Here is a 16,731-nt window from a genome sequence, read left to right on the forward strand (position 1 = left end):
GTTGATCTTTTTCATCACAAAATTCAGATTAGATATAGCTGGACTTTTCCCACTCAGTTCCACCCCAAACAGCCATACACACCTTGTTTGATAGTTATCGCAAGCCATATTTCAGAGAGGGTGGACAGCAAAAATTTCCTGGAGTTTATTTGGCTGCATCATTAAGGAGATTGTTACCAGATAATCATAATCTTTTGCTCAGCATTAGGAAAGTACACAATGGATCACCTTCCGTCACCCCAGAGAAACAGCCATGTCTGAGTTATGGAAAGGGAAATACTCACAGGAATGCTGATAATAATCTCACCTCAACCTCTCCATCATGATAGCACCAAGTGACAACCTCCTTCCAACCACCGGCCATGACTTTAAGATTAACAGCCACAACAGGACCATGGCATCTGATCAGCTGCAGTCCTGGAGGGCTTCTGTTTCCACTGACTGTAGTTTTCACTATCCAACTGGCCAACGCCTGCAGGTACAACTGTAACACCAAAATCTAGATTAACAATCCAGGCATGACATACTGCTTTGGAATAGGTAATTCCAAAGTGCTCACATCTAGCAGTTTCTAGTCAACAGCAATGTGAAGTCCTTTTATAAAGCACTGGACATATCAGATTTTAAAGTACTGTGCTACACTGCAAGCAATTCTAAAATCATCAGCCCAGCGTCACAGGTTTACTGTTGCAGGCACCTTCAGTAAAGACCTGCATGTTTCAGCTATGTGGTTTTGAAACCACAGCTGAAGTCTGAGAATCAAGGTAGGTGCTTTCCTTCTTACGTACAACCATCAAAAGCAAAGCAAGTAATCTTCCAGCCATACCAGTCTTCAACGATATTTCTGTGTTACGCCTTCAATAACAGAAAAAGTATCACATGGTCTTCAGAAGATTTACTAAAGATGACCATCTTTAGCAGGCGTAACAGAAAGGTATAAAAACTTCCAGTACGTGTGGGCATCAGCTCTACTATGTGCAAAGGCCTTACTTCTTATATAGCAGAGATGAACTTGTAAGGTTCGGGGACTGACTCATGAGTCCCCAGACCACCTTGGGAAACTTAATTCAATCATAGCTGCTTCTTTAGCAAGAATGAGCCTAAGTCACCCCTGACACCAGGTCAGGAAGAGGTCGTCGCAGAAGGGAAGTACTAGATGGTGGCCAAATTATCAAAGTTCAGTATACTTAACACTGAGCCGGACACTGAAGGAAGAACAACTAGGGACCTTCAGTTAAAATACACTTTACAAAATGTTAAAGGCAGATATGTAACAAAACAGTGTGACATTCATACTTTCACTGCCATGCCTCCAGACCATTTTACAAGAACCTGTCAGATGCAATCAGACTTCTTTGTTCTGCATTTAAACATAGGACCTGAGGCAGTCCAGTTTCAAAAAAGACAGAAAAGACACATATTGTCCCTGGCAATTGTTTGGGTTTTACAGCAAAGGCAGTGCCTTGTTAATGCTTTACTCCAAATGAAAAATATTTCGGTGCTCTGCTAAATTACAGTCTTGAGAACATTTCTGCTTGCTGCCTCAGCACAGGTAGAAATTTAATTGAAACAGAAATTAAAGGAAGAAAGAAAGAAAGAAACAACATGCACCCCACACTCCTCCAAAATCAGGTGATCTGTACAGAGCATCTTCAAAATCTCACATAAGCCACTGATAATGGATTAAGTGGCAGTGTCCCTTCCAGATCCAGTTTATGAATTCTTATCTGCTCTAGGTTGTGCCAGAAAGATTTCCAGCTGACAGCATGATTCTTAAGAGACAAATCCTCCCTGGCAGTTTACAATTGCATACCAACTACTACAGCATTGCATGTGCCTTCATGTTTGCATTGATGGAGGATGATGGTTCACCATTTAGGGTTCAGCAACACCTCCTTGCAAGTCTAATTTTAAGCACATCCATTGTCGGGGCTGAGTTTCTGACTGACTTTGTCCATGATAGATCAGTAAGCATACGTAACATCTCCTTGCATGGCCATTAAAAAAGCCATGATATAATCACCCTCAGTTCACACAACTGAATCACCCAAGTACAGAGAAAGGGAGCAGGGAGGTGTGACGGAAGAATAATGCAAGTATCAGAAAGTCCTTCAGTATAAGAACCAGTTGCCCAGCTCATCATTAACCATTTCCAGTCCCCTAGACCATGCCAAAGAAGTATCCAAAAGCTCAGTAAAAATAAGGGTGAACAGCAACATTCCTATTGCCACTTTGGTGGCTGCAAATTCTGCAACACACCGGGGAAGCTGCAACAAGTTTTGATCATCTGAAATGGCTGTGGGAGCAGCACCTTCCCTCATTCACTGCTTACTGAGAAAGGTCTGACATCCTCTACCCCCATCATTCAGTGCCTTTGTCTGGGAAAACATGCTTAGTGAAGAGGTACCCAGGTAACATTGAACACATATGATGTTTACTGCTGCCCAGGAAAATCCCTGTCAAGAATGATAGGTTATTTTCTGCTACCACCCTCCCAGTTTACAACAGAAGGGGGTAAAAAAAGGGCAGGAACAGAGGAGACCTTGGGCAGTCACTCCTGCTTACAGAAGTCATCCCCATCCGATTTTGTTCCCCAGGATTTCCAAAAAAGGATTTCATCCTTATAAGGAACAGAATAACCATGTAAGCTGGACAAGGAGCCCCAAATACCCCCTGCCCTCCTCCAAACAGGACTGACAGTCCAACGCACACAGACACATTCCCAAAGCACCCAGACAATACGTCAAAGCAAACCGAGAAACACTTGGGGACCCTTTGGTGGTCCAACTCTTCCAACATGTTGTCCCTTCCTTTCCCAGGGTGCCACTGCCCGGGGAAACCTGTGTGCCGATCGGCCACCCACCGGGCACTGCCGGGGAAGCAGCAGCAGGGCTGGGAGCAGAGCAGGGGCTCCCGCCCCAGGCACGGAGCCATCCCACCCTGGGGTGCCCAGCCTGTCCCGAGGTGCCCGGGGTGCCTGTCCAGCGTGGGGTGCTCAGGGCGCTATGAGTGCCAAGGGACCTCATCCAAATTGGGGGTCCCTCGAGTGCCCAGGGTGCGTGTCCTGCCTGGGAGCCCATCCCACCTCCGGGTGCCCAGAGCACTCGCGCCGCTCGGGTGCTTCTGGCGCCCCGGGGTGCCCCGGGGTACCGCGGGCGCTCGTCTTGCCGGGGGTGCTCGGGGTGCCGGGGGTGCCGGCCCAGCCGTACCTTTGAGGTGGTGGTGGCGGGCGCGGTGCAGGCGGCCCTGGCCGCCACGGGGCAGCGCGGGGATGCTGGAGAAGCGGCTCCCCATGGCGGCATCCGAGCCGGGCCGGGCCGGGCCGGGCCGGGCGGCACCGCGCAAGGTCTCTCCCCGGGAGGGGCGGCGGCGGCGGCGGCGGGGGGGGGCGGGCAGCGTTCCGCCGGCGTCTCCCGCTCTCACTGCGACGCCGAGAGCGCCGCTCCTGCCCGCCGCCCGCCGGGCCCCATGCCCCGCCGGGCCGTCGCCCTCCGCGGGGCCGCGCCGGCTCCGCTCGGCTCCGCCGCGGCTCGGTACGGCGGGGCGGGGCGGCAGCACCGCGGCCCCCCCCCGCCGCGCCCCGTTGCCATGGAGACAGTTGTTCCGCCCCCCCCCCGGGAGGGGGGGACGCGCTGCTGCGCACCGCCCAGATGTGCCACCGCTGGCGCGACAGGTGGGGGCACACGGGACCCTCTCCCGACACTCAGGGACACCCCCCACCCCCCCAGCTCGGTCCCGGGCACGCGGGCCCCGCGGGGAGGGCGCCGGCCACCGCTCGGTCCCGGCTCCCCGGGGTCTGAGCGGCAAACACGGGCAGCGGCCCCCCAGCGCCCCGTGCAGCTCCGGCCGCCCCTTAAATCACAAGGATGCCCAGGACGACGCACCCCGAGGGGCAACCGCGGGGTTAGGGACATTATTCCCCTCCCCAGCCCATGAGGAAAGCACCTCGTGGAGTGGCACACCCCGGGATGATGCTAGGCTGGACCTTCCTCACACCTGCTGGCCCTAAACCCGCTTCCCCAGGGCCAGCCCAGCGCTCTCCCAGCGAGGAAATTTGCAGCTGACCCGAGGATCCAGGCCTCTCAAAGAAGCTGCATCGCGCATGGACATCCACCCACGCAGACGGGCTGTGCCGGGATGCAACTAGTAAGGGTTCTCGCGGATGCAAATATGTCAGAGCAACACTCAGGGCAAGGCAAAGCAGATGGGCGAGCAGCTCCTTCTCCAGCCCTGGGGCAAGTGGACAAGAAGGCAGATAGTCAGAGGATCGAGTAGGCCCCTTACTGGTCCCCAACCTACCCAGCAAGATGGGTGGGTGTCTGCACCCACTGCTTTACTCACCCCGGTGGCTCAAGGCAGCGAGGAGCTCCAGCCAAGCTCAGGGAAGCTGGGTAGGGTGGAAATGGGGTGAAGGGAAACACTTCACTCCTGTGCAGGTCTCCTATGAAGGGTCAGGAGCTCGTGCTGGGGAAGTGCTAGGACAGGGCACTGCCCGCACACACAGCTTCTGAAAGCTGCTGCAATATAAATACATCCCATGCGAACTGGGACTGCCCTGTGTGGCTGGAGCCCTCTGTGCAGATGAGCCTCTGCGCGGCCACATAGTCACAAGCATCCGTGCTGCAGACACAAACTCACTCACACCCACAAGCAGTGCTCTTTCTCTCGTCATGAGAGAGAAGGTCCCGTGTGAATAGTGTGGCTGGCCACCACCAGCCGTGGGGCTCCTCTCAGCCTTGCCCACTCTGGAGCCACCCAGGCCAGTGAGTCGCTCCGCAAAAGCAGCCAGGACCATACAGGGTGGTGAGCGTCCCCTTGTCCTCACCCCAGAGGCACCTCGCCCATATAGGGATTTCTGCGGTGATGAGCACAATCCAGGACCTGGAGGAGTTTGGTTGGTACCACATTAAAATAAATCCACAGCTGATGCTGGTCTAGTGCATATTTACATTACCTTTTTCTTTAAAGAGGACTGTAGGTTCTGGAGACATCTGCAAGCTTCATCTGGAGTTTCAGCAGATGTTGAAGACTGAGGGCAGCTTCGGTTCAGCTATGTCAAGGGCTGTGAATTGTGTTTCTCCTTCCTTCTGTTGAACAAAAATTTAATGTTCAGCTTCCTTCCAAAGGTGATTTTTTTTCATCTATCCATCCACCTCCACCCTTTTCTCTCCCTCCTCCTACTAAAAGTTAAGAAAAGCCCTTCCTGGTCAGGGACCACACATAAGCATCTTCAACTTGAAAACAGTTACTGCTACAATTTCCCCACCCAGAGAGCCGAAAAAAGACCCACTGTTCTCTGAAACTGCTCAAGTACATAACTTTCAGAGGAGAACGGGAAGCCTTCTGAGGTTAAATAGTAACACTTGGTAAGAAACATTGACAATCTCAACCAAAATCTGATATTGAAATCAGGATGAGGACTTTTTTTGGTTTGTGTGACTCTTGGAGGCCAGGCTGAGGAATTACCATCCTGCTCAGCCTTAGATTGCAATATTGGTGAGATGTGCACCATGGTTTTGCATCATTTCTCATTCTCTCAGAAGCAGAAAGGGATGACCATGCCAGTCAGAGTGCTGCCATGGTAGTGCAGGACCTGAACTGCTCAGACACAGGCCTCTCAATGTCAGTGCTGCCAGTGTATCGGGTCCTGCTCTGACCCCATGATAAATCCACCAGCTGCCTCCACAGGCAGAAAGCTTGTGAGCAGAGGTGGGACAGAAATTAAGTGAGACTGAATGACATCTTTATTTATATCCTTTGTGAACATTGTATTTCTAGCCAGCTCATTAGAGTGAGCCCACGAAGAAACATGGGACTGGAATGTCCATCAGATGGGCAACTCCAGCTCCTCATCATACAATACCTTCCATCCTGCTGAACCTAATTGTCTGCAACCAACAACAACAAAAAAAATCCCTGTTCTTTCTCAGTTCGTTTTCTCTAATCTCTCTCTGTGCCTGTCCTTGAATTGTAAGAGGTCTTAAGTAAGAACTGTCACATTTCTGGGAAACTTCATGTCGTATGTGGCAGAAAGAGCTGTCAGCATACGGCAAATTATAATGGCAAGAGGCATCTTTCCATTGTATAAAAGACATCTTGAAAAAGGAAAGGTACCAGAGTTTTGGATTGGAGGCATAGAGGACATACATATAATAGCACAAGGAACATTTCTGTGCAGTCATCCATTAAATTACAGTCACTCATGCGTGCATCATGCCTTGTGTGATAGCTCACCGCCTGGTAGGCCTGCTCCCAGAAGGACCAAATGCTTTTTGCTTCCACCAAATCCACTCTGAGTTTTAGACACCAGGCACCAATCTAATCTTGGTGCTGTAGTGTGAATACTAAACTATACCCCACATGGCTGATAGATTATGTGCTTTACCAGATCCCTTTTCACCTTGGCAAAAAGGTAAAGCGGTTTACTGAGGTAAAGCAGTTACATCAGTGAAAGGAGGAAGCCGTATAGATCAGCCTTAGTAATATGTTATGCTTCTGTAAGGGATGGGCTTCGCTTTGCCTGACACTGCAACCTGAAGTTAACACTGTGGGGAGGAATGCAAAACAGGACCAGGGTTTTGCTGTGATCATATCTCGGTTCACTTTATCAAAGAGACTTTGAATTTGCTCCTGACACTGGTTGGAGAAGGAATGAGAAGGAGGGGCTGCTTGCTGTCCTTGCCAACTTATGTCAGCTCTTCCCGCAGAAAATGTTGAGCAGGATGAGAAATATGCTCTGTGATCACAGGGGCCCTTGATAGACAAAACAGGATCACACTGATTCTGGGGTTTTGCCTTTTTCCTGTGCTGTAGCAACAGGGTGTATTGAAACAGCTTGCCAAAACTGCAGGGCTTTCATGCCAGTAAGTCAGGACATTCCTTGTGTCTTAGTATTAGTGATATCAATTGAATTGGCTAATTAGGGACGTGCAATTTCTTGGTATCAATCCTGCCAGGTAGCAGGGGGGTCTGCTGGAGAGAGCGTGCTTTGTGATAGAGCAGGATGAGTTTGCACTGAATTATAATTCCTCTCCACCTTCTGTATCTGTGCACCAGCAGCTGACCACTAATTTGTAATTTATTCTTGGGAGTTGATGGGGACAATGCAGTCTGTCCATGAACTTCATCTGAAATGAGCATCAGCTCTGGGAAAGGTGATAATATCCTGATTATCATTATGAACAAACACAAGGAGAAAGGCACTGCACAGTCACATCTGCTCATAAAAAAACCCTTACTGCCTTAAGTCATGACACCACCCATGAATTCTCTACCCAAAAGCCAGATGCAAGGATGATCTCCAGCTGTTCAGCTTGGACCGATGTGAAAGAGGAGAGAGACAGAATGTGGAGGAGGATTCATGAAACGGCTGGAGGGTAGCATCTACATGCAAAAAGAGCTCACTGGAGAAGGATGACTGGACAGACTGCTAGATTTGGTACACAGGGATGCTTTCAGACTGTGAAGGGGGCAAAATCAGATGAGCACATTTGCATCTAAGGACTCTGGGTATTTTGCAAAGATCTCTAACTCTGAAGTGGTATGCAACAATGAAGCAAATGTAGTTAAAAATTGCCTTTGCAAATACTGCATTTGTGCCTTCTAGGTACATCATCCCTCAAGGGGTTATACAAGAAACCAAGCAACCACAAACAAGGTATAATTATGAAGAATCACAAGAACAAGAACAGGAGTACACACAAAGCCTGAGCCAACATTGCCTGAGACTTGGGCAAACACATGACAGAATTTACACTGAGAGGATGCTTAGAGCAGGAAGTGTGATCCAGGGAGTAAGTAACACAGAATAAAACACAGAGCAGTGAGTGGACACTGCCCAGGTCCTTTTGGCTTAGAAATTCATGGGATCCAGCAGCCTGGACCACTCACTGGCTTGCATGTGAGTGAGGCTGCGAAGAAATTGGACATACCATGTCTTGACCACCATTTATACACATTATGAACATTAATCTCAACAATAATCCAAAGGAGTGAATGTTTTCCTAATTTTTCCTGTTTTCTTCCATCTCTGGATGGAAAAATTGAGGCAACAAGATGGTTTGTCATATGTGACACTCAAAACAGGAAAGGGTCTGAGGATGGGGATATGCCATACATCCCTTCCAGAGCAAGGTTTGTTACACTGAACCCTGCTGATTTCACACACCTGTTAATCTAATTATTTGCCTTATATATTGAAGAAGGATCTGCAAAGAAGTCAGCTGTTGCTTGATTTGTTATAATTAAATGCCTGGCATCAGAACTTGAACAGATGTGGAAGAAAAAGCCACACCTACCCATGGAAACTACAGATCTGCATGCTGCAGGGAAAAAAGATCAATTGGAAGATATTCACTCCACCTACTTGTTGGGCTAATCTCCTAATTTATATATTTTATTTGCCTGAATGACAGTTGGCCAGTGGCATTCTTGATGTAGTCCAGAAATCACTGCTCTCCTCTTCACTCAAAATGACAGTATCATGAATAGTCAGGTTTGATACCTAGAGTTTGTTCATCTGTTGATGGTGGTTGATTTCACTTGAAAAAAGAGACTTCTCCTTGTACTCAAACCAGGACTCTTTGCTCATTGCTGGATCAGAGCATGCATCACCATCACCCCAAAACAAAATTCCCTGCAGCTGCTACATCAGGAAGGTTTGTCCCCATTGCTGTCACCACTGAAACCAGTGCAGAGCTGGATGTAAGACTCCGATATGACTGAAGCTAATTCAGCATTACAAATTAAAATAGGACAGGATGACAAGAGTCTGCTGTCAGTCGTAGGTGAACAGCTTCTTGCGTGTGGGTTAGCAGGAAAACAGATTTCACAGTAGCGGACAGCACAGTCTGCACAGATACTTCTAGAAATATTAAAGTGAAGAGGGGGAACAGATGTGTAGATGTAAAGCCTTATCAACATTTATAAAATGTTTAGTCTCAGACAGCAGTCAACAAAAGTCATTATGATGGGTGATCTTCCAATTTGGTATTCCTTTAGCTGAGAAAGCTAAATCCCAGGTCACCTCTTTTATAAGAAATGTTGACACTTGTTGTCTATGAGTGGGGTAGGAAAGAAGTGCCCATCTTTCATGACACACTGGCTCTACAGTGTGCAGACTGGGAAAACATGTTTTGTACAGCCAGCTTGATACTTCGGATTAACTCGGTTTATTTTCTGACCTTTACATTAGCAGTTCTCTCATTCATCAGCACAGGAGCTGCACAAGAGCAGAAGCTGCTGCCTGACCTTCAAGGCAGAGCCACAGTAGCATTTACATGACACTTTGGTGACTCACATATACACAGAATCCATCCTGGAGGCTGATGGAAAAGTCATTCTCCTGGATTGATGCTTGTGCAGCCCAGCAGGTTCTTCTTCCTGATGGCATCAATCTACTAGACTTGCTTTTCTAAGCTTTTCAGAGCCCCAGCTCCATCTTGCAGGACAACAGAGTTGACTCCTGTCTTTAATTAACCCTGACTGTCAGCATCCATCAGCCTGTCATCGTGCCCGCTTCTCCTTTTCTGTAGGAATTAGCCCATGCTCATGTACACACTACCTCCAGCCCACTCATATACCCTGCACCCCACACTATGCAATTCATACTCTTTCTTGCCCCACAAGCTCTGGCAAAGCCCATCCTAGTCCTGCTTGGCTCTCATCCCCATCAGTTATTCAAAGTCAACATTTTATTTCACGTTTGCCAGAAAGGGAAAATTTTCAGAAGAGGAAAAAAGGCACAGAGAGACTGCATGGACTTTTCACAGGGCTTCTTATTCCTCCAGTCCTCCTACATCCCTCCCTCTCGTGCTCTGCAGCTGCTAGGTTGAGATCTCTTGCCCTGTATCAATCACTTATTAAATTTTCCATCAGGCAGCTTTATGGAGGGCAGCTCTTTTCATGCTGCCCTTCCTGTTTAGAAGACGCTTTCTGTAAAAGTAAGAAAACCCATTTTCATTTATATTTGTTAATTTTTAAGGCAGAAAGTCCTCTCTTTCAGTGCCCTGGAAGCCTTCCCCAGCAGTCAGTGTGGCTGTGTGGAGACCACCACTGACCACGATATCCAACATCCCAATAGCATCTCACTCTGGTGCAAGAGGACATGAAATTCCACCCCACAGTTCCTGCCACCTCAGGAGCAACATGGGGCTCACTCATTCCTAGGAAAATATGCACCCTGACTTGAAAGCACTGTGCAATAGACAGAGAGAACATACTCAAGAGAAGTTACTGCAACAACAATTGACCTCATAGTTAAAATTGAGTTTGTACTGTCCCACTGTAAGTTTGCTAACCTGAACTTTCAAGCCTTGCATCATACAGTGTTTTCATCTGACGAAGGAGTCCTGTCCTCTCACAAGTTTTCCAGAACCAGATCCAGCCGTAAACATGTCTTTAAATTATCATCTTTTGATTTTCCATTCTTCCACTTGGTTGCTACATCATTCTCTCTGAAGCTGCTTGTGTGAAATACATACAAATCCAATAACTGCACTGTATGAAAGAGCAAGAAAGATAGCAAGAAAAAGAGAAGTGCTTCCTTTGAACAATTGATTCATTTGGGAAGTTCCATTTTAATGAACAAAGTTAGTCTGCTTATAGAACAGACGTCATAGTAAGGGTCTGACCCCTCTACTGACAAACAGAAGCTGGAGAACGTTCACATTCTTTAGCAGCCATTTTGCAAAGTGTTGCTTACCTAGTTGTTATGAACTATGCTCCATGTCAATAATATGAAGACAGTTATTAACAGGGGAGAATAAATAAGGTGATTAGAAAATATTAACTTCTCCCACACGTAGTGGTTACATTTTTTGAGCTCTGGCATGCAAATATCAGTTATAGCCTTGCAATACTTAGGTGAGGAGGGTTTAAGTACCTTCTAGTTCAAGCCTATTGTGCTTCTCACACTGGGGAACTTGGCAGAGCCTGCTGAACCCCAAGTGTATGTTAGAGCAACCCCAAGGCTCCTTCCTTCCACAGCAGAAAGCTTCAAGCGCCACATTTGTGCCATATCCCAGAGGCCCAGATCTTATTACTGAGCTGGGACTTAAATGAAAGGCCAGTACTAATCAGAGGATATTTCCAGGGGAATCAGCTCCTCCCTCTTTCAAGGGTCCTTTGATCTATTAGAGAAATCTAACAGGAATTTAGCACAGCTAATAATTAAGACTTTGTTCTTCCCTTTGGAGTTTCACTGTCTGTCAGCCAGACTGAATCCCTACTTCCAACAATATGAGCTAGAGACTCCTTCCTGGCACATTATGGTGAATTTGTCAGCTCCATAGATTTACCAGTATTGCAGGTTTTTTTGCTCCCATTCACTTTACTTTTGGGTAATTTCTCCCTTGAAACATTTTCTTGGACAATAGACCTTCCTTTCAGTCTCACTTTCACATCTCGGTCAAGATGGTGGGTATTTCTACTGAGGTGGCAGAACACAGAGTTTGATGGATATTTGCCTTCTAAAGAAGATCTTATATTCTTTGTAAAGCTAAATAGTTTTCTGTTAAAGCAGAGACAAATCAAGACTTTGACAACAGATGCCAGTAACAGCCTCATATCCTATTTCTGCATCCAAATATTTGCTTTTAATTAAATTTACTGCCCAAATTAACAGTGAAGGTGCCCAGATTTCAAATTTCTAATCACAAGCCAACTTTACATCATGCTGAGAAGTCAGCCTTCTCAGGAAATATTGGAAAAAACAAGCTTTTACTAAGCGTGGCCAGTTAGAGAAAGGGGAAGTGTGTTAAAGGCTGTTAGCCTGTACCTCTAAATGTGCTTGACATCCTCAATACCTAAAATGGTGGTTTATATTACCAAAGAGAAGGCACCCAACAGCTTTTTTATGCTACTCAATGGTCAGCTGTCAATGTATTAAGTATGTCTTGACCCTACCTGTTCTTTTGCCTACAGGTGGAGTTTGTTATGATAGTGTTTCCCAGCCATATTGCACATGAGGTCTGGTGATGTTTTAACACCTTTTTGGTCCAGCTCCTTTTCCCCCTCAACACATTCCTCACTGAAACGGCTGCTGACAGCCCCTGGCCCCACTGCTACCATGGTGATGGCCCGACCTGATCCTATTCCCATCCAGACCCCCTTAACCTTTTACCGTCTGGTTCCAGGACAGCAGTGCAGCTTCACAGTATCCAAAGTTTACAAACTCTAAATAAACTTAAAATAAGAAAAGATTGAATTTTGACTTCCCATTTTTTCCACACCCTGTAGACCTCTTAGACAGCAAACAGCCCCCCAACACCACCATGCAGCATGACAAAAACAGTACCAAACAGCCAGCCAACAAAGATGGTCCTCCCATACCAGACTCAATCATAGGCTGATCTTAGAAACAGAACATGTCCAGTACTTGTCCTCTTGACAAGTTCCCATCCAAGTTGGCCAACCCCTGTGTGGTTCCTGAAGCTGAACACCCCCTTCAGAGGTCCCCAGGCAGGCTGACCAGGCTGCTCATTAGTTCCCTCCTGGCCTCTGTGAGGAGTCTCAAGCAGATTGCACTGAAGTTGGCTGAATCTCAAAAAGATGACCTGGAAACAGCAACAATAATCTTCTCTTCCCAGTCAGTCTACGGAGCCTTGCTGGTGGCACTGGGTATACAGCCTACTGGCAGCATCTGAAGTCACCGTTTCTCTTTGACTCAGATGGTGGGAGCCAGGCAGGAATTCAAAATGTCAAGTTTAGTATCAGAAAGCCCCATCAATCCTCAAAGACAATTTGTAGTGCATTCGTGATGGGAAGCACTTCTCACCAAGAGAATACAGGTGCAACTATTCATTTTTCCAGGGGTACAGTACTGTCCCAGCAGTGAGGACTAACCCCACAGGCAAATATCAGCCTTAATTTTGGCGTGACAGCCAGGAACAGCTAGCGTGCATTTCAAAATTGTAATCCTGAAATGCACAAGCTAAACCAGGGAGGAACAGAAGAGTGCATAAGTCCCCAACAGGGCTTATTTGAATAAGCTTGCTGACAGATCTGTTCTGTTCTCAAAATTTCCAGTCTGCACAACAGATCACAATATGAAATCAGATACTGTCACTGGGCTCTGATAAATGTGAACATAAGGACTAAACACTCCCTGTATGAATAAATACTCCATTTCCAACTGCACCACTCATATTGTTCATGCTGTCACTAAAATCCTGCAGGCGGCATTAGAGCCTAGTAACTGAGCATCACCAATCATTACTCACTTCATGAACAGATACAGATTTTCAGCTCTCATTTACTGATATACTCATATTCCTGAAATTATTATCTCTTCTAAAAGCTTCTGCATGAGTTACACCTACTGGATTCAAAAGGAAATTTTGCTTCTCTGCCTGTGAATTAATTATGAGATTTTCAGTGTCTCTGAGACATTTAGAAAACAAATTCCCCATAATTTTTAAAATTGCAAGCAAAGGAGAAACTACTATATTATTAGGCTAGTTTTTGCAATGTTTAAATGACTGTCTGTTGAAAATTTACAACTCCTTTCCAGTCTGAATTTGCTGAATTGCAAGCTCAATGTCAGTGGACCTTGTTAGATATTTTTCTGTTTGATCCAACAGGCAAAGTAGATACTTATGAATTGTGCTTCCATCATTCACCTTTCTTTTCCACAAATTGAACAGGTCAAGGCCCTAGTTACAATCTTAAGGCCAATTGCCAAGGCAGGGTTTTTGCTTTTATATAGTTCTTAAAGTTCTTACCTTCGCCCTCTCTATCTTTGCAGTAGTCAAAACCCTTTAGAGTGGAATCTAGCCTCATTTTGGGAAGGAATTTTATAGAAAGAACTGGGTTTGCAGTGCTTCTGTCCACTTCTAGAGTGCACTTCCAGCTAAAAGATGGGACAGGCAATAAAACAATGATTATGCCAGATGCAGAGATTGAAAAATTGATAATCTGAAATAACCCAAAATACAATCCCTGTCTTGCACTTATATGGCTTAATCATTCTGCTCCGCTGCTCAGGTCAGAAAGCCATGGATGGAAGCCAGAAAACATCAGAGTTAAATCAGCTCTGGGCACTGCTTGTAGTTTGTGGTTGTTTTGTGGCCACTGTGCGCTGGCTTGGTTCCTCCCAAAATCAGCTTTAATCACACAGACATGATTTACTCCTGACAAGCAAGTGTGGTTCTTGGCAATGAGTCCAGGGAGCCCAGATGAAAAGGAGAAGACTGGGAAAGTGGAGGTGAATACCAGAAATGGTGCAGAGGCACCGAGCTGAGCTGAAGGTACTGCTTCATAGCTAGGAAATTCTTTGCAAGAAATCTGCTCAGCCATTAACTGCTGAGGACTCTGGATGAGACCAAGTCATGGAGGGATCAGTTCTCCTGACCCTCCTTACTCACCTATGCTGTCACTCCATCACTGTTTCTTACATAGACCTCAAATATTTTCAGTAGTGGCTCTCAGAGTCACTACAGCATGGTATTTTGCAGAGATGGACTGCCATTAGCTCAAGAAAAGGGAAAATTTAATGAGGTTTAAAGACAAGAAAAGGGTCAAATGGACATGTTTCATTTATAGAGAAGGGAATGGAAGAGGCAGGGGGGAAAAGGAGGGCCTGCCTATGAAAAGTCTTGATGAAGGGACAGGGATTAATTTACAACAATGCATTTAATGCTGCGCATGGTACCAAAGCCAAGACACTGAGTTCCCCAGGAGGTTTAACACAGAACAGTTCAGGGGCATTCAGAGCTCTTGACAAAGGCCCATACCCCAAGCCCTATTACTGCAGACAAAACCTAAAGGGACAGAGGTGTGGGTATTATGATACCATAGGATCTTATCCACCCACACGATGTGATTCTAGCTATTTGCTTCAGAAAGGCAGGAGTGGTTAGACAGAGACAGGATGTTACCAAAGGCAGAGTGAGAAGATTATTATCCTCTGCAGGACACAAAGCACAGCAGGTAATTACTGCCTGTAGGACCACAAGGATTTAGCTTGGGACAGAGAATATGGTAAATTGCAACATACCTTAAAATACCATTTCTGCTCAGTCCATGATTGTTAGTATTAAGTAAAGTTGTAAAATTGCAGTCTATAATCTTGTCTTTCAAAGATATTTTGTGCTCTGCACTGAGGACCAGGACTGAGAGGGCGGAGTCTATTTTGTGAAGAACCATCTATCCCTGATGATGACACGTTTTTGTCCTTAATTGTCTACAAGAGCTTGTGGGGGGGACTGGGATGGTTGATTGGTTTTACCATACAGTTTCTATAAGATCACCTGCTGCTTTGGATGAAGTTTATCACTTTCTTGGGATTGCCTCTTCTAAAAACCTGCATGAATTATTACTTGTGACTATGTACCTAGGGACAGTGAGCAGGAATATATCAGAAACTAGCAATGCAGCAGTAAACCTACAACAACCTGCAGCCACCTCTTCCTCCCATCTTCTCCCTGATAAGGTGTTAAAGCTCAAACTCTGAAGCTTTTAAGCTCAGAGCCAAGCTCCAAAGTCAGAATATGTGAGCTAGAAGAAATAAGAGTTGGGCAGTGATAGAAAAACTCTACCTTCGAGTCTGAACATCCTGAGTTTCCAAGTATTTGTTGGTTTCCCATTTATCATGTCCAAGCAGAGGTGAAATCTGCCACAGGGATCACTCACAAGTCACTTGTCATCACAGAGACTATCTGCTGCTGATGAAAGGAAGAGACTCCCCTGAGAAGGTTAAGGCAGGCTGGTACATTCCTGGGAGGAGGACAGAATTGCCACAGTCAGGTAACTGCATTTGTGTTCACAGCATTTTGGAAACACTGAACACCATATAAATATCATAAATATACACAGAGAAGAAGATTAACAATGTGAGAAGGTGGGTTATACACACAGATAACATCAAGAGCTAGATGACAAGACAACCTTATGAAACAGGACTCTCATTTTGCTGGAAGATATATTGCAGCTACTGTAAAACATCAAGTTTTAAATGCTTCAGGGATGTGTGGTTTTGGTCAGATGGCCCAAGCATCAGCTGGAGAATTAAATGGTATTTTTGTATCAGAACATGGATTTTACTTAGTATCAGAGGTCACGTATTACTCTGCAGAGGAACTGATGACCAGACAGCAATGTGTGTATATACACATATGCTGGGTAACAGGCCCTCACAACTACCATAATATTTAAACTGTAATCTGAGTCCCAGATACTTGGAGAAGCTCCTTCATTACATGAGGTAAGGAGAAAAGTTAAGAGAGTAAATTTTGATATTTGCCTGGATGATTAAGATGTCCCCTTCACAGTTTCTAAATAACCCTGTTGTTGCTACTCTTGACCTAAAAAAAATAGCTATTCACCAGCTGAGATACTTTGAACCACAGGAGTCCATAAAACAAGATAGATTTTTATCTGGAAGAAAAGGCTTTTAGAAAAGCAGCAGCAGTGAGGGATAGAGAGGTGTCAGAGCTGCTCAGCCCTTCCCGCACAGGCTCCATCCCCGGTGACAGCGGCTGCAGCTGCCGCCCACGCGGGGCCGTGTCTGCTCGGATGAGGAGCGGCTGCAGCTTCATCCCTGTGACCGTGCCACCGGACCCCATGGCGGTTGGCAAAGGGGGCTGCCAAAGGATGTGACTGAAAGCTTCTGATGAGAAACAGTCACTGTTTGTTTGTTTGTTTTTCTCTGTAGAAAAATGCCACAGCCAGCTGAGTCTTCTATCTGTGACTCACTCTGAGGCAAGTTTGGAGTCAGCACTGGTGCCTGAAAGA

The 16,731-nt window shown here is 46.2% G+C and overlaps 1 protein-coding gene across 1 annotated transcript in view; it reads right to left on the reverse strand.

The window, feature by feature from the left end:
* Window positions 1–3,518, reverse strand: part of NEURL1 (neuralized E3 ubiquitin protein ligase 1) — a 167,158-nt gene extending 163,640 nt beyond the window's left edge. Inside the window, exon 1 of the mRNA XM_042791767.1 lies at window positions 3,210–3,518. Coding sequence (XP_042647701.1) covers window positions 3,210–3,294 — 85 coding nt within the window. The 5' untranslated portion in view covers window positions 3,295–3,518. The remainder of the gene's footprint in view (window positions 1–3,209) is intronic.
* Window positions 3,519–16,731: the final 13,213 nt, after the last annotated feature.

Source organism: Tyto alba, unplaced genomic scaffold, assembly GCF_018691265.1.
Source record: "Tyto alba isolate M040663 unplaced genomic scaffold, T.alba_DEE_v4.0 Super-Scaffold_1, whole genome shotgun sequence".
In the NCBI taxonomy this organism is placed as follows: domain Eukaryota; kingdom Metazoa; phylum Chordata; class Aves; order Strigiformes; family Tytonidae; genus Tyto; species Tyto alba.